Source organism: Ceratina calcarata, unplaced genomic scaffold (assembly GCF_001652005.2).
Source record: "Ceratina calcarata isolate Rehan_Ccalc_2016 unplaced genomic scaffold, ASM165200v1 scaffold12, whole genome shotgun sequence".
Lineage (NCBI taxonomy): Eukaryota > Metazoa > Arthropoda > Insecta > Hymenoptera > Apidae > Ceratina > Ceratina calcarata.
The window spans coordinates 967,215-990,613 of record NW_017132978.1 but is presented as its reverse complement, the minus strand read 5'-3'; the positions used below and the strand labels follow the sequence as shown (position 1 = coordinate 990,613).

Here is a 23,399-nt window from a genome sequence, read left to right as displayed (position 1 = left end):
GCTCGTATTTCCTCAAGTCAGTTGTTTCTTCCAACTTTGCGCATGTACACTAAATATCAGAAAGTTTTCTTTGGGTGATTACCATAAGAGTACATGCAAATTTTAAGTGACTATAATTTTTCAAAAAAGCCATGAATTGATTTAAAATTTTGCAGGTAGCTTTTCAATAGTAATAGGAATGTATAACAACAAATTCAACATGCTAGCATTGTTTAAATGTATAGCCTATACATCGTTAAGCGTAAATCGTGGATTCGCGCAAATTCGTGTGATTTCCCTCGAAATAATTTCGTTACCAATGAGAAGCGAAATATTTCTACGTTATTTATATAAATCGGTAAAAGATGGGTAGAGAACGGGACGGGGCGGTGTTCGAGGAACGTGAATTCTTTACGAACGAACGCATTTAGGGGAAAGAGAACTCCGGGGTGTGCTTAAGTTGCTTTCACTATAAACCCTTCGCCGGGAACTTGTTTTCGCTTCGAAGCGGGCCAGGAGATCTTTTAAGCGAGGAAAAGGAAAATAGGAAATAGAAATTAAGATCCGGCGGGTGATGTTTCAAGGTAATAGCCATAACGTTTCATCTGAAAATATCGCCGCGCAGGAAGGAGCCGGAAGTGGTTCTCGAAAGTCGGATAAACGAATATTCGAGCCAGCTTTCAACGCTTTTGCTTTCACGGATAAGTCGTTTGACGAGACATTAAGAACTCGTTTGTCAATTTGACGTGACAATCACACGTCGATGCGACGATTGCCAGTTTTAGCTTTTCATGACAATTGCAAGTGAAGAAGTATAACGTTTCAGAGTCCAAACTGCTGATGATCCTTTGGCGACTCGTGACTTGACTCTAACGACCAGCACACGGATCTTTGAAGCATGGCTTCCGTTCTTTTTGCAGAGAATGTCGTCGATGCGAACGCAGTCGACCAGCGGCGGTGTCCTGGGGCTGAGCAGCGTCGGTTCCGACAGGACCGGTGCCACGTCGACCGGCGCCGGTTCGCATTCGCACTCGCACAGGAAACACCATCACCAGCACAGAAGCAGAAGCGCGCCCCGGGCGCCGGAGAAACCGCCACGGAAACGGCACCTGAACCCTGGCCACAGCCTAGCGTCGATCCCCAGCCAGATCAAGTTGTCGATGTTGAACAGCGGCCTCATCTCTTTCGGTGAGTTCGGCGACGATTCGTCGCAATTTCCGCCGGGGTACCTCCGCGCGAACAGGAGGCTTTGTAAAGATTTTCCACGTCACGGCGATAGAAGATTCGTAACTCGATTCGATCAAACACGGGTGCGCCTCTTACCAGCGTTTTAGATGCTTTTAGTCTCTGGCTCCTATGGCCCGTATATTGTACTAGTAGTAGCCTGCTCGTTTTTCACGACTCGTTTCGTATAACGTACAAACGGGGGATAAGAAAAACGAGCGATATCCTCTCGCAGCTGACGTATGTGCATACAGGCGTGAGACAATAAGAGCCGCCCTTTGAAATAGTGGGACGTTTATGGGTTTCATTAAAAGCTTTGATAAATTCAATTTCGCAACGTTGGTATCTGATCTGTGAAATTCTCGCGAAGAATTCAAACGAATCAGTGTGACGAATATTCGACTGCTGACTTATACGATGAATCGAAAACATTGCATTGTCAACGTAGGGGGACAGTACGTGGGAGCATCGAATCAATATTGAAAGTCATCAAACCTTTCAGGAGTTGCGTTCTATCTCTGCTGATAATTACACGCATCATGCTACGTATAAATAAATATATTTGCCCGAATCGATTTCCCACGGTGGTAGAATAATTGCGCCGGGGGTATCTCGTATTCATAATTAATCAATTCCCCGATGAACAGTGACACGTTTACGTATCCTGGCTTATTAGGTTTCAAGCGTTGTCCGTTTGTGTAGACACGCGCGGCGACTCGATAGGTTGTACATTCTTCTCTAGCCTGATCGACTCGGAATTTTGAATAAAGGCAGGAGATACACAGAACAAAGAGACTGGAAAACGTGCCAAAGCGTCCGGCTCGTAGAGGCACGCGCTAGATCAAAGCGTTTATTTCCTCGCAGCTTTATTTCGATCGCGACCGACGATCAGTCGAGCCGAACTAGGGACAACGTTCGGCATCGCGTTATATGTATACGCGTATCCGTGTCAAGATCAGCCGAAAAGAAAACGACCATGGATGCCCCTCGTGGCAGTCTAATTGCGGGCCAGAATCTGATGGACCGCTGATCTTACGAGTCTACAAAAGAGTAAACATTTTTAAAATAACGCGGGATGACGGAATGTTTAATGTACGATCAAATGTTAGAACGTTTATATGAATAATAGAGTTTTGTACGCGGATTTTTGAAGAATAAAAGTTAAAACTAGTTCCCCTGAGCTTCGAAACTTGAGTGCTGAAAATCAGCGGACGTACACACGACACAATTGTTCTTCGATTTTGAATTCTGAATTATTTTTATCTGACATGGCGTTAGTGCACTGATCAAAGTCCTCCATGATTCCGTGCGAATCTCACGAGCCGAATCGGATATACTTGCGGACGGGAGTGTACGTCTCGCGTGTAAAAATAATTCAGGATCGCGGCAGTAAACGCCCTCGAGGAATGCACCTCGGCCACCGCCGATTGTGAGCTTTCGCGGGCCGTTAAGTACTCGTATCCCGAACGAGCGTCGGTCGCGTGTTCGCGCCAGTGACACGAAAAGCCGGGGGAAGAGAATGGAGGGCTCGGGCACTGGGTCAACTACTTTATTTTTGGTAATTTTCAAATTTGTACACCGTGGCTACGGCTAGACCGCGTTCAGCTCGAGCGTGTACAGTCATCAGAATTTCGAGTGTATACATTTACTCGTTCGCGTTTTTAATCGCGTAAGCTGCTCGCCCTGTTTCAATCGAGAATAATGAGTTTGACTCGTGGTGTACCATTCACAGACTGCCAACGTATGCGATCTTTATAACTTCGTAACGTTTGTTCGATTCGAATGAATCGTTTTATGCGTTTTCGTATGTTTCGTATGTACAAGACGAATCGATTGCATAAAAATGTACAGTCTAATTGTCGACTGCCGAACGTTTGATCAATTGAATTAGCCACGTGAACGAAATCATGTTAGAGAACGATCGTGGGAACGAGTATCTCTGGCGACAGAATTAGATAGACATGATCCAACGTTTAACATAAAATTGTCAAGCCGAAAGATGGCACGAATCAAAGAGGTGCTCGATCGAGCACCAGGAGGCTATTAACTCATTTTTTCGCGGTATCGAAAAGCCGGGGGCAAAGGGTAGGGGAGAGTGTCGCGGGGGAATGACAAACAGTATTTTTTGTCCCGACCCCGGTGGATGCTGAACGAGATTGAACGACACCCGGCTCTCGCGTCCGTGTTTGTTCTTCCTTTTATTTCGCGTCGTTTCACCGACCACCTCCGTCGTTTCTACCTCCCCTTTTGTTCCTTTGACCTCCTTCGACGCGGCGAAGCCTTTTCCCGTCGGCTTGTCGCGGTTTTCATTCACGATTTTTAACACTCGTAAAAAGCTTACAAGTCTGAACCGCCGCCGTCACCGTCGCTCTTCACAATCTTCTAAACAAATTAATACGCGACGATTCTTTCTCAATTTTATTAACGTGAGCGAATTTAATTACCACCGACTGAATATTTAACGTTAAATGCAGATCCGTGGGTTATAAATATGAAACAGTGTGCGTATTGGAAATCTCATGAGTACTCATGAGGAAATTCGAGGTAGAGCGAAAAACCGTGCGAAATCGGGTCTTACGTACATATTTGAAAATTGGCCGCGATGCTCTTTAATTGAATATTCGCGTAGTCGGCGTCATTACTGGGAAAGTCGCTTCTTTGCCAGCGCGTCTCGCTCTACCTGGAATCCCTTTTAAAAGAAGGGAATATAGGAGTGGTTTTGAGCGAAAAATTCCGCGAATAAAAGGGGAACTCGATAAGCTCTCGACCGGGGGATGGGGAAGGACGGGGGAGGACGAAACGCGATGGAATTGCTCGGTCTCCGAATTTAACTAGTTTTTGTATATCCGTGGTCCTAAAGCGGGCTCTCCATTGTATTCCGTGGAATCGTCTCTTTTCAAACGTAATCCCTCTTTTCTATACGTCGTATACGTCTCCGAGCAGATACGCGAACGCAAACGTTCGCAACGCGTTCGTAACAGAGATGAAATTTAACGTTATTGTCCACGTTCGTGTACCGCAATTTCTTTTCCGCCGAACACGAGCGTGTTCCTACCTTCTAATCAAATCAGACGTTTGACGCACCGATCAGTGCCTCTATAGAGGCAGTTTCTTCGACGCCCAGGCACCTCGTCATCAGCAATTCGAGCCCAGACATTTAGGCGATTCCAGGTCGTAAATTATAGCCCCGATGTGTCGTCCAATCAGTCGCGAGCGACAACTTCATTTCTGATTGATTCGATCGCCTTACGGAATCAGTCCTCCATTCAAAGTGGCACTAATAAATCAGACGGGGACGTCGATCGAGAGCTCAAACACGTAGAGACGTAGAATCATCGTTGGAGAAGACCAACGGCGCCCGGTGCCGTCCTAACGATTTCCTATAAATTGCAAAGTAATTCTTACTCGATAAAATGATCTCTCGGCGCAATTTCCGCGTCCGAGTAACGTAGGTAGGAACCGTTGTTTGATCCGAGGGACCGTGTTTAATTAGACGGTGGTAGCAGGCGCATCGTCTTACTTACCATTTCCACCCCACAAAGCAGACGCGTTAGGTAAACTAATATCCCGGGGACTGGTTCTCGCGAGTCCGCTTTGATATTACGCTTTATTTCAACCGTTTACAACCGACCCGACGTAAAGACGGAGCCAAGTATTACATGAGCTAAAAATAGTTTGCCATTCTCGTTTTAGGCAAATCGTTTCCTACTCCTTGCCCGAGGATTTAATCGAATTATTTTCGTGCCTTCCGATAGCATCGATCTCGACGCTCCGGCTATTTCTTCGTTGACGCAAGCTTCCAAAATACACGCGAACTTGGAATCCCCGCCTGTCTAAATATTTCCCTTCCGCGGAATTTGCGCTCTTCGAAGAATCTAATTATTAGATTTTTATGTAAAACGTAGAATGCAGGATTAAACAGTCTAAATATGCTTTGAATTTGTTCATTAAATTTAATAATGTCAGCGTGCTCGTCGCGTGTAACGTTAAAAATGCACGGGAAGACGAAAATCTGCGGTCTACTAATTACATAAAACTGTTTAACGTGACGTCGGCAAGTGGAAGCATGCGAACGTTGTTTCCAGGATCAAAGAGAATTTCTGCTAGATCTCATAATCCGACACGCGTCTCCTGAACCGTTCCTACGTGCGAGACGCACGAAAGACATCGATAATTTTCGCATGAGCCTAAAGCGTTTTATTAACCGATCGAGTGCGCTTGTAAACTGGCATACCAATCGCGTTCGACTCGGCTTCAATCCGTTCTCGACATCGGCAAGTTCTGCGTGACGGAAAGTGGATTCGATTGGAAGCCACCGACACCGTGCTCTCTCTCTCCCCCGTTCCACGACTTCTTCCCTCTGATCCCGTCGCCTCTGTTCTACAAACCTCCCACGTATTCTCCGTCGAACCAGATTCCTCCTTCTCCGCCGCGCTGTTCCTTCGCCGTTCTCCCGTTGGCAATTTTTCTTCCGACGTCTACCCGAGTGCTATTCCGACTTTTTCTTACCCACTGACGTTCCGAACTTCAAATCTCGACATAGACTACTGGCACCGATTCGCTCTTTCGTGTATTCACGACATCTTCCGAACACGGGAAACACCGTGTATCAGCTGGAGATTAATCGCTGGCCACTTAAAGTGGTCACTTCAACTGTTTTCGCATCGACTTAATAGACGTACGAATCGTTCAAACCGTCCGAATAATAATAAATTCCATGACGTGTCTGCGGAACGTGAATTATAAAGGATGAATCTAAAGTCTGAATTGGTCAGCCACGGGTGTGGTGTGAATCTGGCTGTGCGCGATGGATAATCTACTGCCAGTGGCTCGACTCAATGGCAGGTCGGGCATCGGTAATCCTCTCGGGCTGGAAGATCGACATGAATTCGTAACGAGACAGGGAACCTTTCCGTGTGTAAAAATAGCAGAATCGTACACGTTGCGGCGATTTCGATCGAGGGTCGGATAGCGGTGAAAATTTTATCGACCGGCCGCCTTTAGTCTCTGGTCTATCACCTAAGGACGTCAACCCCGTGTTTGCCCAGAAATGACCTGCTCTCGCTGATGATCGCGAGAAAGTTTCCGTCGACGGAAACGACCAAGATAAATACGTGTGGTGAACGTTACGATGACGAAATTGTCCGAGCCAAATGGACGAGACCCTCGAAACTGCGTTTAAGAAAATACGTGGTTTCGTCTGAATACAGCGACCGACGAATCGATCGGTGAGCAGAAGTTGCGAGAAATATTTTTCACCGGCGAACGGGGAAGGTCGCCAGGTTCCCCGAGCAAAGTGGTCTGAGAACGTGGCGGTTCCAAGAGGGAAGTTCTCGTATCGCCCAACAAAGATGAAGGCCTGCTGCGTCGGCGATCCTGCGAGATACGTACCTAATGAACCACTCGACGCTCGACAAAGGTATTCGACATCGTATCGATCGTAAACGAAAATACACGACGACGACGTCGACGCGGCGTTTCAACGCGGCCTTACCAAACGCGGAATCATATTTATTTTAAGCTTATGCAGATGCGAATATTGAAACGTTGATACGTGGTATTAATACCGGAGGTAAACATTTGATATCTACGCTCGATACGAGGTATTAGACGTTGGCGTTCGTACCAGCTGGGTATCCAATGCTTTTATCGTTCTGTTGTTACTTGCCGGGTACACCTTGACAATTTCGACTGAGAGCACCTCTTCTGAAAAGAGACTCGGAGGTGGACGTTGAAAGATTAAAGACAAACACTTGCACCGACGTTTGACAATCTGTCATTCGCCCGAACGAAAATACGGAATTACACGAATCGATTTAAATTATTCTCACGGTCAAACGTAGACGTAATACGAATGTGGTCTCGACTATTGGACGGAGAAGTCGTACTATTCTTATAAATATTAACAACATATTATGGACAATGTATCTTAGCATGCTCCGTTTATCTGTTAATTTATTAGTTAGAACATTCGATCGAGAACGTTGAGACAGGCGTTGGATCTTTGTACGCTTCATTCGTTACCGTATGACATTTGACTAGAAACTTTTAGCCAGGGTACAGCCGAAAAATGTGAGAAAGAATTTTAATTTTCGACGTGAAAGAATGATCGGTCTCGATCGGCCTTGAGCCGGAGCGGAGCATAGTCGAGCACTTTCGAAGCTCGAAGACACTCGATCTAATTACATTAATTGCCCGTGTCGGTGGGAACAAAGAATATATCGTTGGCTAAAAGAAAGGCGGTAAAACGACATCTAACCAACAGAGATAAGCAGTTCTATGGACGATTGAACATCAACGGGAGGCAGTTGGACGGCAAACGAGCAACGGCGCACACACACAATTACTGTTGCTAAACAATTTTCTAGTAGGAAACTGGTTCGGGATTTATCGATCGTTCGAACGATCTCACCCCGTTGGGATCGATCATAAAGTAAAGATCTTCTACCGTTCTTTAATAAACCGATAATTTTACATGGTTACACAAAAAAAGCAGAAGCACTGCAGGTAACGCGTGAAACCATTACATATAACATTACAATTAAGTGGATTACTTCAACTTGAATGATAAAAGTAATTTCTATCTGAAATATCCTCAATGGAAATACGTCAAATATGTTGTTTCACAACAAAAATCTTATTTGTTTTACTTGTACAACTGGTGTTAGCTTTTTTGTACGACTACGTTAATTTTACATGTTTAATCGCAATTTTATGCATTTTCGCTTCGACTCGAAATTGCAGTCGCGATGGAACGGAATTAAAGTAGAGATGAAGGGGGCGGGGAGTAAGAGCTTCGATTCTCAAGAATAAACGAAGAGAAAAACATCTCATTTGCCCAAATACGGATTTACGCGGAGGGAAACGAGCACATAGAGAACCTCTTGCAGCGGCTTTCGGACGAACGCTGAAAGTAGCGAACAACGTTCTTTTCAAGGAACACCTCAAAGAACCAAGGGCCGGGAAAGAACAGTCGATTACCAAAGCAGAGGAAACGAAATGGCAATTAGCATTGGAAAAAAAAAAATAATTGACTGCACATTGATTTTTGCTACTCTCATTTCCTTCGAAACGAAGTACATTGGAATCGTGGAGACGTTCAGAGACTTTTCTATCTTTTCCAGTATTCTAATGTATTCTCTGAGAAATGGACCGCGGAGGTCATTCGTTTGTACTTATAGAGAAACTGAATGTAGCAATGAAAAACGTTCTGATATCGCAAACGTGTTATTTTGCACAAAAGCCAGTCTACTGATAAAATTATTTAAACCTGTTCTGTAGTTTCATTTCGTATGCGGGTATTGTAGCTAACGACGCTTTTAGATAAGGATCGATCGATCGATTGAAACTCGTGCAGAGTCGTTCCGCCGCGACTGACTGGTTGAAAGTCGGGGAGTTAAACGCGAACGGTTACGGTTCTTTGTACCGTGTCATCCACAGGTGCTACCCGAAATGATACCGCTGCCGTTCGTGCTCGCTTCGTTCTCGGATTTCCGCTTAACTCTCTCACCCGTCCATTCAGCAGCGTTTCACGAAACGATACGTTGACAGTTTCGTGAACGCGACGCGGATGTCACCAAGACAAACCACGCGTCTGCCAATCTTCTTCGCTCTATATACGTATAACGTGTCGCATTAGTTTTTCCGCTGTATCAGCAATTTCTTATCACCGGTTCAATCAGTGCGATTGCCAATCTCGTATGCAAAGCGAATCGTCGTCAGAAATAATGTAATAATTTATTGGTCTCGTTAAGAAGACCCGATGTAATCAATTCGTCATTGATTAATTGGAAGGATAAAGTTACTCATCGATTCATCCCTCGAGGATTCAGTCGATCAATCAGTCCCGTTCGGGTGATCTAATAGTGATTTTCACTGATGACGAGATTCAATAGTAATAGTTTTGCGAAAACTGGTGGAAGCAATAAAGACCGTTGTGTCATCGGATTCTCGCGGCCTATCGAACGCCGATAAAGGGTAATGAGGCTGTTGTACCGCCTGACTCTAACTATTGTTATGTAATCAAGGGAACAAAGCGGCTCCCGTTCGATACTGGGATGAAATTTCATCGTCTTCGAGGCTCGACCATGATACCGTCCATGTTTATTTCATGGGGTCGAGAATCACCGCTCATTGGATCTGACGCGATTCTTGACGATTCCGAGGGTACAAAAATACGATGGATAGTGCACGTGCAATAAAACAATAAGTCGTTCTCCCATTCTGATTTTATATCAGTCGCACTACCCCTAAGGTTGTCTGAAAACTTTTCGCCAGACGTAATAAGATCAGATGAATTTCTGTTATCTCGCGCGAGTTGTTTTTCATATCAGTGGCAGAAACGAGTTCGAAAATCGACTGTGTACGCGATGTTTGCCTCCGCCGTTCCAGTTTCGTCTCACGGTTACACATTGGAACGTGACAGCGTTCCAGAAAGCTCATGAGATTTTATACTCCGCGAGGGATGTTTATGCTCGGTGCCACGACGTTGACCCAGTTACGAAACAGTCTTTTAACACAATCGCGCACCCGAACCGATGCTCCGTTTGGATAAAAACGAGTCGGAACTGGGCGGGCGGCGGCGGTTCCCCTACAACTACTACTCGTTTACTCGCTCAACCGAAGACTCGTGTTTTCGACCGTGAATTACGACACTCTCTTTTTCACTGAGGTTTGAAACGAGTCAAGCCGATTTGCCTTTCGGCTAAATAATGAATTGCCACTGATTGCAACTGCACGGTTTAGGACACGGTTCCTTATACGATCTCGTGCAGCGTAAATGATAATTAAAAATGCGGAAAGGCAAGGCTCACGGACGAAACGGAATGAGTAACAAGCATTTGCATAAATTTCCATTAGGTTGAAACAGAAGAACAGCTTCTTTTTTTCCCTTAAATATTAATTTTAATTTTTATCCCTTAAATACTAGTTTTCTCGAGGGATGTCACTGATAATGAATGGTCCGCGAGATTCAATTATCAGCTGTGATCAAAGATAGATTCGCGGAGCTGGCAAGTATTGCGGGGTTAAGTGGAGTTAATGGTAATCTCGATATTTCATTTAAACGGCATTAACAATTTTACTACGAATAATGTCGTTCGCTTCTTTAGATTTAATTCTACTCGTTTCGAATAAATTGTGTTTTTTAAGCTTGTGATGCGACGGAAACTGGAGTCAGATTTAGACCAAAGGGAAAGCCGAAATGGGGAATTAAATATCAGTCGAATTAACTTTATACTTTTTCTTTGTTTGCAGCGTCCGAAGAGCTGGGTGGCAGTATGAGTACCACCCTACCGTCCGCGCCCACCGAACTCTCGCAATTCCCGAAGCTTTGCGAGCTGCGTCGAAAGTTCCCCGTTCTATACCGCGTCGAGTTTCAGGTGAGAACAATAAATCCCACCGTATACACTTTCCTTCGCCTTTCGTCTACCCTGGCCTCGATAATAACTTCAACTATTTCTCCGTATAAACAGTGTCTTATATTTGAGAAAGAAGCGCAATCGTGAGATTGCATTCGCAAAAGCGACGTATCGTTGATGCAAATCAATATAACGCGTTTCACGTGATAATAATCGATGCTCAATAGTGAATTCGGTGTAATGTAATTCGGTCGAATCGAATTCAGTGAATGTTGAGAGTTGACTCCGTGCAATTTCGTTGCTCGTTGTATCTCGTTTACGACCGGTAAATATCGCGACGACCCATTTCCCGTCGGTCGGTCGGTCGGTCGGTCGGTCGGATTCAATTTTGGTCAGCATCGAGTCGAGAAACGATATTTCACGGCGCGTGCCCGCGGCTCCGGGTTTCCTTATCATCTCGAGAATTATCGAGATTGCAGGCCAGAAAATTCGATTGGGCTCCACGATCCGATCACCGATAGTTGATGCTCCCGTTAACGATACCCTACGATAGCCGAGGAATCTGTTCTCATTGCAGACAGCTACGAAAGTGGAAACGCATTCTTGTAGACACGCGACCAAGCCGGCCAACAAAGAGAAGAACCAGAACCAGAGGTGTATACCTTGTAAGTGACGACTACTCGTTTCTTCTTTTTTTAGTAATCATTATAAACGAAATACGAAATTCCCTATCGCGTCTCGCCACGCGATTCTCCTTCGATATCACCGCGGCAATTCTCACGGGCACTCGTGTACGTGTGTGCTCGCCTACACACGCACGGCTACGGTTCTAATTATTCGCTGCGACGAAAAATTCCGGTCACGACGACGCTCAGCAGAACGGGTCTAATTAGGAAATGCGGTTACGTTCGCGCCTTTCGTAGCACGCGTGCGACTGGACGTTCGGCTAGAGCTGTGCATGCATGCCCGACAAGTTTCCCGAATACCTATAGCGTCCACGAATTCCGTTATACCCGTGCAATCACGACGGAATTGAACGTTTAAAAATAGAGTTCATTACTAGAGAAACTGTGTCTCATGAATTTTTTAATTCGATCGCTCAACAGACGGGATTTCACGCATTTCTACAAAAATTTGTATAGAAATAACGTTTGCCGTGTATAAAAATATTTAAGAATGATTGCAATGATCACGCGAAGAAAGAAATGTATGCGGAAAATGCATTTCTCGTCCGATACGCTCCATTGATTGCTGCTACTGATGTAAGCGAATTCCGTTTTCGAGTATAGATGACTACAACAGGGTCGTTTTGGATCACATCGAAGGCGAGCCTGACTCCGATTACATTAACGCTTCTTACGTAGATGTAAGTAGAACAAGTTTTTCAACAAGGACAACATTTCTTAAATTCCAAGAGAGAGAGAGAAATAAGAAAAAATCTTTAGCCTTGATCCGGGATAATCCGGAGATCTTAACAATCCTTTCAAAGGAAACTGTCCATTTTGAATGAAGCTATGTTACAACAGGAGGTTTCTTAATCTCCCCTGGGACACTCTGGCTCGTTTACATCTGAAAACTTCTTTTCTTTATTTAAACCCATAACGTTTAATTCTTAACAGCGTTTAAGTAGAAACTCGAGTAAGAATCCCAAAATTTTATAAAAGTGAACCGGTGGTGGAAGTGGTCTTGAACGTAAACGACCCAGTGTATCCATAGAGAGCAATGCTTGAGCGGTTGCATTCTTTTATTATCGAATTACACGGAATTGTCCGATGGGAACGTCCATAATTGCGTTTCCTAATCGGTTTAGTATGCAGATCTAATTTGTGCGATTGGGTGTTCGTTCTACAGAGTATATTGAAACCAAACGCTTACATCGTGACTCAGGGACCGACGGAGAACACCGTGACAGAGTTCTGGCGAATGGTTTGGCAAGAGAAGGCCTGCTGCATCGTAATGTTGACGAAAACGTTCGATTTCATTAAGGTGAGCCGATTGACTCTACGAGACAACCTCGCGGTACCTAATTCCGCGGTAACGCAATCCGTGGTGGAAGTAATATAAATAATAAATAATATATAAATAAAAAGAAGAAGAAATATAAATTACTTAGTTCCGTCGGTTGAAACGAAAGTTACTTAGTTGAGGATAATTCGCGCGAGCTAACCCGGTGAAGGGTTGATATCTATTTGGGACATCGTGGCTTGGCGTAAGGGTGACAGAGGTCGGGCCGACGTAAATCCTTCCGCTGTCTCGACGCTGTTTTATCTCCCGTATCGGTGCCAGGAAATTGTAATTCGTTTCGTAATTCCAATAATTCAAATTAATTTATTTATAGTTTATCTAGCGATTTAATCGAGGCGAAGTTCCGAATGAGATATAACGGGGATATATTTAATGCCGGCCACAAGAACCGAGCAAATAGGAAGTTGTCCGCGGCACAAAGTCATAAATTGATATTGCGTATTTCAAGGGAAATCTGATGGAATTGTTAGTCGCTGCCTTAATATATTATCTGTCTTGCTGTGTACACGAAATATCGTAGAAATTACACGGTTCCGAGTTGCAGTTCATCTGACGGCTGTTCGGAAACGCGGTTTTCCGATTTCGGTTACTCGCTTGTTCGACGAACAAAAGACACCCGTGTCCTCGCGTCGGTGGAAAAAGACACGGTGGAAACTTGGAGGGAGGCTGGCCGGAGTCTAAAGAGGCCGCGCTTTCGCATGCGAAATAGACGATGAACGGGGTAAACGAGTTTCGAAGTTGTTAGCAGCCACTTCGTTTAGCCGCGCCTCTTTGCCTCCGTAACGATGATCCAGATCCGAAGGGCCGACGACGTTCTCCCGGCGCGGCACGCCGTGGAAAATTCGTCCTCGCCTCCGGCAACAGCACCCCTCCTTTGCACGATTCGCAAAACTCTTCTTCCACGTGCAGATAACGATAACGATTCTTAACTCGTGGAACCGCGCGACATTTCTTTCCAATCGTCGGCTTGCAGTTTGTCAAATCAGAATTCGTGTCACGCGAGACATAATTATTATTCTTGCCGTTACGCCTTCTCGCGAACTCGTTTCCACAGATTTTTCTCACGTATCAAAAGTTCGTATCTATGAACGATCTCAGGTGATGTGCGTGCAGTATTGGCCGGCCAGCAAGGACAAGGACGAGGAGTACGGCGGTATCGGTGTTTCCGTACTGAAGGAAGAGGAGCTCGCCAATTTTCACATACGAACGATAAGGCTTTACAAGAAGAACGAGAACGACGTGAGTGCATTTCCACATATCCGATACGTATCGCAGGTGTACCAAAGTGCCGCACCTACACTTCGTGAATCGTCATTCCCGTCCCGTTCCCCCTTTCAACGATTTTCTGTGTCCCGTCGCGAAAATTTTCAATTTGAAATTCTCCCGATACTCGTCGCCGACGATTTGCGTGACACGAATTATGCCTCCGCGGCATAATGGAGTCGGAATAATCCCCCGATAGACACGGTAACCAAGTCTGACGGGCACTCGCTCGCTCGAGCTAGAAACTCGAACTCGAGAAGTTTTCCCGAATTTCGTGTAAGACGTCGGCCGAGGGAAAGGAGACAGAAGTTGGCAAAAAGTTCGGATTAACTCATTGCCTATCGTGCATAATGCAACTGATCTAAACTTGGAGACGATCGTCTGCGCCATCCTCCCGCATATTAATGACAATTTTATATTGCGACACCCATTGCGGAACGGAGAGCGAAGCGGGCGAAAGTAGAAAAAGAGACAGCGTCGTTTCGATTTCAGGAGATCACGGAAGAGAGAACGCTGTTACAGTTCCACTACACGGAATGGCACTCGCACACGTGTCCGTTTGGCAACGCGGTTTTAGAATTTCGTCGACGCGTAAGGGCAGTGGTCGGGTCGACCATAAAAAAGGATTCCGGTCCTATGGTAGTGCACTGCAAGTAAGTTCGTCACGCCGAGTAAAATGTATTAGAATTAGGACAATTAGTCCGAACACGCTGTTACGCTCGGATTTCGATAAATTGTAAAACAATTTAACCAATTCAATTGTCCGCCACAAAGTTCGATTAAGATTCGAAGCGGTTCGGTATTTTATTTAATTGTAAAATGATACGACGCCATTGACGTTTCCGTTTGAAACAAAGCGACGGCGGAGGGAGATCCGGGGTGTATCTGGCTATAGACGCGAACATGGAACTGGCCGAAGAGGAAGACGCTTTCAACGTGTTCGGCTACTTGAAAAAGTTACGGCAAAGTAGAAGAGGACTTATCGAGAACTTGGTAAATCCATGAAACACTTATTCGTTCGATGAAATCTCGGTTGATATTGAATCGTGGGACAATTGAACGATCACGATTTCGATCAGCGTCCGAGCGCAAGGCTACACAGATTTTTTTGTCGTTCGTGCAGGAACAGTACAAATTCGTGTACGACACGCTGGAGGAGTTCGTCGTGTGCGGCGCGTCGTGGTTCCCAGTGTCGGAACTGTCGCAGCGTCTCAAGCAGAAGAGCGTGAAAGATCCGCTAACTAAGATGAACGAATATCAACGGGAGTATCAGCAGATTTACAAGCAGACGCCGCGTTTCACTATCGGCGACTGCGCCGGAGGTCACAGGGCCGATAACAGGGAGAAGAACAGGGACGTTTTAGTAGTACCGCGTAAGTTTTCTCCCGCATGGGAAAACCACAGATTTAATACATTTCCATGTTCGGTCGCGCGCGCGTATATGTTACATTCGGTGACGCGTGTAACGAGTATAAATAATGGCTGTGTTATACACGTCTCGTGGATCGACCACGTTTTTATTTATGGAACATGATTTTTCACTCTAGCCGACAACTTCCGGCCGTACCTCACCAGCTTCCAGGGTAACAGTTATACTGATTATATAAACGCTGTCTTTGTCGACGTAAGTATATTGCGTTCTTTCATCTTTAAAATGAGCGACTCGTTTGTCATTTTCATCGTTCAACTTTTCTATTAAAAAAAAAATCGAGGCAACGGAAAGAGAATCTTTTCTCTCTTCCTTTATTACGTGTTTCACATTTCGCACAAATTACGAGCTCCCGGCGTGTAAACGACGTGCGTTCCTAAACGAGCGTCTCCGACAGGGTTACACCAAGCCGAGGGAATACATCGTGACGGAGTGGCCGCTTCGACACACTTGCGGCGAATTCTGGTCCCTGGTTTACGATTACGAGTGCTCCGCGGTGGTGGTGCTTTGCGTGCCGCCACCGGGATCCACCAATTTCCCGAGTTTCTGGCCCGAGGGGAAGCACTCGAAGAAATACGGACCCGTGTTTACGATCGATCACATCAGCCACAATCACTACACGAACATCAAAACTTGGGTGAGAATCGTTCGTTCGTTCGTCGATCTTTCGAGACAACGTTCGACAGAACGTCCCGCCCAACGATCGATTATAATGCACAACGATCGATACAACGTATACTACTGATACTCCATGTAACGGAAACGGTGTTTGTTGGTAATTTTGCAGATTTTCAGGATAAACAAGAAGATCGTGTCGCTAACTGAGTTAATGGCCGGCGTGAAGGCGCCGCCGAAGACGGTGCAGCTATTTCAGCTGACCTGCTGGCCGATGGGCCACAAAGTTCCGACGTCGACGAACAGCCTGGTCGAGTTGATGAACATGGTCGAGAGGTGGAGGCAACGGACCGATTATGGGCCGGTGGCTGTGGTCTCGCCCGACGGCAGGAGTCGTTGCGGCGTTTATTGCGCCGCAAACGCGTGCATAGAGCAGGTGATACAACACGGGGAAGTGGACATTTTCCAGGCGGTTAAAACCGTGCGGAGACACAGGCCCCAGCTCGTAGAGAATATGGTAAGTGTCCGTAAACACAGAACAAACTCGTTTGTCCGAACCGTTTCGAAATACTTTGCACCACATTTTCCGTTTCGTTGGCGAAACGAAACGGTCCCGATATAAAACGAGGTGCATTAAGATGGGTCTCTGTGGGCAGGGATTGTGTGCAATCGGATCTCGTACGAGTAGTATAATATCGTTGTTTAGCCAGCCGTAATTCTACCAGATGATCTGATGATTGGCGCGTGAGATCAACGTCGCGCGTCGAAGTAACTTTTGAACGATGATAGTTTTTAACCGCCCGTTTATGGAATAGACAAACGAACGAACGAATGAAAACCTGTACACGCCTGTTTCAGACGGAATACAAGTACTGTTACGATCTGGTGTTGCACTACGTGCTTCACTATCTGAACAAGGATATGAACGAGAAGAAGTGAGAAAACGAGTTGAGGGACGAGCTGTGGTTCATCGAGTTCGGCAGGGGCGCCGCGCTGCCGTTGACCCCGGAGGAGGCTCCAGCAGACGGCGAGCCGGTGGTACCCTGCGCCCAGGGCCGCGTGATAGTCGAGACCGCGAGACCCGCGCTGCCGTACTTCGCCAGGTGCACGAAATATCGTCACCGGGTGACGGCCGTGACCACGCCGGACGAGGCTGCCGCCAGTACCTCCGGAACGTCGTCGAACGCCACGCAGACGGACCAGCAATCGACCGGTTCTGGCGGCAACAAAGATGCCATCGGCAAGAACCCGTTACTTCCGGCTCGCAGCACCGCGGCGGCCAGACCGGAGGACCTCGGCGTCACGCCTTGGTACTTGGAGGACTATCCGATGATCGATTCCTCTCCGGGGGCCGCGGCCGATCGGAGCTCGTATCCCTCGTGCTCGGAAACGAAGCCGGAGGCGACGTCGTCCCCGAGGAACAGCCCCGTCGAGCAGATACCGTCGCGGGTCGCGCCATCGGTCGTGCCTAGGAAAGCGTGCATGGACCTGAACGAAGCGATCGCTCTGCTGGACGAGACTTGTCCGAATCAGGAGCCGTTCCTTACGCCGCGAACACCGAGGACACCGTTAACGCCGCATCCGAGGAACAAGCGAGCAAGATCGAAGAGCAGCGACAATTCGTCCAACTACAGCAACGAACGACTCAGCGACAGATCGTTCGAGAAGGAGATTAAGGAGAAAAAACGTCCGTTCCTGAAGAAGATCGGCGTGTCGAAGACGGAGGATAAACCGTTCCTGGCGAAACTGGCGCCGAGGATCATCGGTAAACCTTACTTGGAGAAGATCGGGCCTAGCAAGGCGGTGGAGAAACCTTTCTTAGAGAAGATCGGCTCGTCGAAGACGTTGGACAAATTTTTCTTCGATAGTTTGCGTTACGAGAAGAGGCGCGATGAGAATACGAAGCCTGCGATGGGGGGACAGTCGTTCGACGTTCAGAGGAGAAAGTCTAGCAAGGGTCCTCCTTTGTTGAAGATGTACTCGTTCGAAACGGAAGATCTGGAATCGACGGTTCAACCGAAGGAAATCTCGAGAGCACCTCTCCGCGGTGCTTCGTTGGACGACGTCTTAGATTCCGGTCCGAGCTCCTTGCCACTGGAAACGACGACGGAGGGGACTACGACCGAGGAGTCGCCGGAATCTAAGCCGGACAACGATCATCGGAAAGAGCGAGTAGTTAGAAACGGCGCCGAATTGTTAAAGTGTCGCGTTACGACCAGCGAGGAGATCATCTTCTCCAACAGCAGCTTCGGGTCCGACAAAGAGCCCAATAGCTGGGGCAACTCGCCGAGAGGAAGGTGGCAATTGAAGAGGGACGTCTCGACCCCGCGAACGCACGCGCGTCGTAGAGCCGTCCAGAATAAATCTCGAGACAGCGTTCCCAACTCACCGACGAAACGTCCGATCTCGTCCGGTCGAGAAGATTACCAAGCCGATTCCTCGGAGAAGAATCTTTACTCGCCGTTAAAGACCAGGCGGCAGACTTACGAAGACATCGCGACGGGTAGGAACGAAGATCAGGACGAGGAACCGAGCAAACAACCTCAGTTCGAGAGGCGAGGCATTTCCTCTGACAATCTTTTGCCTCGCACCGCGTCGACTGTTGACTACCACCAGACGGGAGCTCGAACGAACCAAGAGGCCTCGTCGGAAGATTCTCTGGCGCACAGAACGAATCAGGAGTACACCAAAGAAACGTTCAAACAGCTCCAGGACAAGTTTAGGTGTCGCGAGATACCGACCGAAACATACGCGGACTTTAAAAGAAGGACGAGGGGAAACCGTGAGAAGAGCATAATTGGCAGGCAGCAGGAATGGAAAGCGAGCGACAAAGATCAAGCCAAGTCGCAAACGGAAGAAACGTCGAAGAACGATTCTGCTCCTCCTGAGAGCAAGGAACCGGTCCGTGTTCGTTCCGTGTTGAAGAAGCAGCAAGGCATCGAACATCTCAGCGATCAAGAATCGGATACCAATTCGTCTGTGAGGCGACACAAGCGGAGGATTTTTCACGAACTGTCGCAGGAGACCACGGACTTGTTGACGGAGCTGAGGAAAGTGAAGAGTTTGTTGAAAACTCCGTCGTGGGAGAAGGATTTCGAGCTGGACAAGAAGCCGGTCCGACAGGCTAAACGTATTCTCTTGACCGACAAGGAATTCTGTTTGTCCGTCGAACGGGAGAACAGCATTCGCCGTCCATCGAGAGTGATCGATTCGTTTGACAATGCGAACAAGTCGGACGAGAGAGCGGAAGAGTCCGAGAGCAAAGTTCCTGGACCGGCTCTGTTCGAGAAAAAGTGTCTGTCGTTGGACTACGCGGATGACGAGAAACCGGCGAAACCAGAAGTCAGGGCAATATCCTTGGCCTCGACCAGGAATTTGCCTTCGGGGACCGAGGAACAGTTGACGTGCGACGCGAAGAGTTACTCCTCGGACGTATTCAATACTCCGTCGGACGAAACGAACGAGACGAAAGAGTGCGGAGACGACTCGGAGAAAGACGTTCCGGAAACTTTAAATCAGAATCACTGCACCGAGATCGATATTGCTATTCCCATCGATCAGAAAGCGAGTCCCAAGGGCATTCAGATCCAGGGTAGGACTAGCGATCTCTACGAGATCATATCCCCCAGGTCAACTCCTTTCCGAGTGCGGAAGAAGAGGCTCGGCAAGATCTCCGTCGAGGAGTCGATCAAGCCAGAGAGTTTCACCCTAGGTTCTAAGGTCGACTGCCGACCTACCGTTATCCAGAAACGGACCAAGTGCTTCCCTTTATAACGCACGCCGACCTGCCGCTGGGCGAAGCCCTCTCGGTGACGACGTTCCGGGTTGCGTTGCGGCTTCGTTCTGAACGAAACGAGGGCACCAAGAACAATGAAAATGGGAAGTTTGGACGTTCCGTCGTCTCGAGCTTCCTACACACTCGAATCAATTCTTTTTATTATACGCTGAACGTGTTTCAACTAATTTACTCGTATTTCGATCCGTTTCATTCGTAATCACTTGATAGGATGTTTATTAGATGCCGTTGAAATATGAAAACACGAGTGTGTGGTCGTAAAAAGGTGGAGTTTACGCGGCCTGGTTTTATTGCCACACCCTTCTCTTCGCCCTTGATTTCTATCAGAGTGTAACTGGCAATCAGCAATTCGCAGTTGCTCTCGGGGATAATTGTGCAATTTTCTTGATTAAACAATTCTATAATTAAAAAGTCGACTCTAAGGGACGTTTTTGTCCAAAGTACAGCGAATTTATTTCATTTCCATTGTATTCTAAACTCGGAACGGCTCTCTCTTTCTCTCTCTCTCTCTCTCTTTCTCTTAAAGTTACTTTAAGCTTGAAAGTCTCGTCGATGCACGCAAACGCAGATTATATTCTAAAACGTATCCCGACCACAATTCTTACCCGGCGCGATGTTTCGCGATGAGGAAACGGGCTCGAAGAAGCTTGACAGCTCGTGGCGCACCTTCCCCCCCACGGAGAGTATCCACGGTCGTGTGTACAGGTGAACCATAGCGATGCAGGGTACGCATTTTCAATTCTTCGCGTACCTCAAATATGTCTTTGTACGAATTGCAATTTTCAATCACATCATTTTATGTGCAACTTTACGATGAATAATACGCGTAAAGAGGAGCACAATTTTGTTTCGGTGTTACTATTTTGTCGTCCTATACTCCTAATCTCCGGAACAGATTGAGATACCAGGATGATTCTCGAAAACGATCTTTCTCGTCTTCGCTTGCTCCGTCAAGTTTCCAATCAAAGTTAGAGATTGCAGAGAAATGCACGCGTGCCCCTCGCTACAAAGATTCCCGGTACCCACGACTCCTTAATGAACGACAACGACGACACGGTGTCGCGCGCGTACACATCTGCCTGTCGAGCAGTGCCTTGTTCGTGGATATATTTATTTAAACAAAAAGAGAAAACTCCCCCCTCCCCCCCACACCCCAAAAAAAACGAACGCGAATAGTCCTACCGCGCGGTGCATAAATAAAAGTAAATATATATTCCGACTACCGGGCCGGATATTCTGAATGGGTCCACAGAGTTGCGCTCTCGGTAAACGATGAATCGCGGATGCCTCCTCGTTGAACAACGGATCGACGTGAACGGGAAGCATAAAAGAAGAATTAAGGCACGTTTTTACTGCCGTTAATTTTCCATCCATCCCAAGATCCAGATCTAATTTAAACGCGCGCGAGAGAGTGCAACTCCCACGCTCGCCAAGCCTATTCTCCGCTCGGCGAAGCGCGTGACGTTTTAACGGCACACAGAAAACCATGGAAACATTATTATTACTATTGTACGTGTAAACAGATTGTTATTACTATCATTACTACTACTACTACTACTACTATTATTATTATTATTATATGTATGGTATCGAGCGATGCAAGAACGGATCGTTCCTGATAATTTTCTAGGAGTAGATAGAATTGACAGTGGCACTTTTGAAATAACGGAAAGTAATGAATAAATTTACTGTAGATGTATAAATATAGAAGGGTAAAGTGGTAAATACATGCTGTCGTTATTCCGATGGAATATTTGGACGTATTCTATTATATATGTATATATATATGATTATTAGATAGTAAAGCAAGTTGGTGAATATAATATAATTATATATTTATATATATATATATATAATTGGATGACAAGTATACAAGCGTACCAAAGTAAATAGGTATGTACACTTGTACGGTATTGAACGAAATGTGCCAAAGATACGATTTATTGTATGTTACGGATTTACTTTTATATATACATACATACACATACGATTACATTCAGAATCGGTAAAGTGCAATCAAAGAAAAAAAAAATAAAAAAAGAAACACACATGGTGAGCCAGGGTTCGTAAGGCATAAATCGTCCAGACTCGTTCTTAATTTAAAAGAGACGAGAGCAACGGCATCCTAACAGCCATCCGTCCATCTATTCGGCTGTCCATGTTCGTCATCTTTGTGCGTATCGTTAACGAACATGCATCTCTTTATTTAGTCCAGAAGTTAAACGAAGGGGTAAAAGTCGTAAAAGGAGTAAGAGATTCTTCGGAAGGTACAACAGCTGTTCTGTTCGCTTAGATTGTGCTGCTATCAGTTTGAGCAAGGGATATGAGCTAGGAGGCGGTTTCTTTGATTAGCACCGTTACGTCGTTTACCCTGATCGGATGTACGTAACGTAATTACGAAAATTAGTTTCATTGAATGAATTTTTGCTTGTAAGATACACACATAGATGCATCGAGAACTATTATACGATAATGAGAGAATACTTACGAATCGCGAGATTCGCTGAGAAAGTCCTTTGTATTTTCTAGTCGAGTTTGTGTGTGAAACATTTTATTTCTCGCAGGCGAGATTTTAATGGCCAAGAACGAACCCATCGAAACACGTCCACGATTCGTTACGGTCGTCGTATTCGAAACTTTTTATTCGAAAGAATTCATCAATCGTAATTACGTCAGATCGTTTCATACGAATTTCTTCTAACGAACATTGCAACTACTTTATAAAAAATATGTCACGCGATCAATCACGGACGTGACTGAATTTTATCTCGTTAAGATTGAACGGCTGATGAATAAAAATGAGACGATCTAACGTAGAAAGGCGAGAATTAGCTAATACGATCTCTTCATTTCTCGAGAGATACAATCTCGCGTCCATGCAAATTTTAACGATTTTACTACACCGGATTGTCCGGGAATTGTTTTACTTGTTTCAGAACGAAAACTATTTATTTGTTGTACTTGATGAATTTTTCTATCATTTCTAGCCGCTATTTTAATACTTTAAGGTTGTAGAATCGAACGATTATATGAAAATCGACGAAATTTTAATGTCGAATGATTGGATAGTTGTTGTTACATAACATATATAGGTATATATATATGTATATATATACACATACGTATATGTATTGTAGAAAAAAGTTGAAGAGAGTACGAGTGACGCGGACAATTTGAGCAATCGACAATATGCTGTGAACCACCTAACGTTTATTTGCAAACAATTGTTGAGAGGAGAGTGGTTATGGATTTTTTAAATGTTACGAGTATTATATAGATATTGAATGTTAAAAGAAAATCTAACAATATTCCAAGGGACGAGAATTCCTTTCGAGATGTACAGTACCTTTTTAACATCGAGTGTTTAAATCGAATTCACACATTTTTTCAAAATGGTCTTTCGAACTGTTCGATCCAGACGCATTTGTCTAATTGTTTATAACAAAATATATTACACGACTGTTTGCGCAATTATTCAGAAATTTCTATATACATTTCAGAGAGTATTCCCACAATTCCTCGCGCCCCGCCCGAGAATAAACTTCGAATCTCCAATTCATTTATCGAGCTGAACTAAAGTGTAGAGCGAATGAGCGACGTTTTGTAAATTGTGTGATAAGTGATTTAAATAGAAAAGAAGAACACGATGTGGTACATTTTGTGTAACATTGGTACGTTGTTGTAAATAATAAATAGATCGTATGTTGTA

General features: G+C 45.7%; 2 protein-coding genes across 2 annotated transcripts in view; both read left to right on the top strand.

Moving 5' to 3' along the window:
* The window catches only part of Ptp36E (protein tyrosine phosphatase 36E), a 23,812-nt gene extending 6,892 nt beyond the window's left edge, over positions 1–16,920 (top strand). The window contains exons 2-14 of the mRNA XM_018026102.2: positions 900–1,167; positions 10,459–10,583; positions 11,140–11,227; positions 11,852–11,928; positions 12,414–12,548; positions 13,686–13,826; positions 14,343–14,503; positions 14,708–14,843; positions 14,974–15,223; positions 15,398–15,474; positions 15,677–15,916; positions 16,067–16,411; positions 16,753–16,920. Coding sequence (XP_017881591.1) covers positions 903–1,167; positions 10,459–10,583; positions 11,140–11,227; positions 11,852–11,928; positions 12,414–12,548; positions 13,686–13,826; positions 14,343–14,503; positions 14,708–14,843; positions 14,974–15,223; positions 15,398–15,474; positions 15,677–15,916; positions 16,067–16,411; positions 16,753–16,833 — 2,121 coding nt within the window. The 5' untranslated portion in view covers positions 900–902 and the 3' untranslated portion in view covers positions 16,834–16,920. The remainder of the gene's footprint in view (positions 1–899; positions 1,168–10,458; positions 10,584–11,139; positions 11,228–11,851; positions 11,929–12,413; positions 12,549–13,685; positions 13,827–14,342; positions 14,504–14,707; positions 14,844–14,973; positions 15,224–15,397; positions 15,475–15,676; positions 15,917–16,066; positions 16,412–16,752) is intronic.
* LOC108625571 (uncharacterized) lies at positions 16,834–23,399 on the top strand (the record flags this gene model as incomplete). The annotated part of the gene is made up of 1 exon (XM_018025671.2): positions 16,834–23,399. A coding segment is annotated over one exon (2,835 nt), but the record flags the coding sequence as incomplete, so codon positions are not given.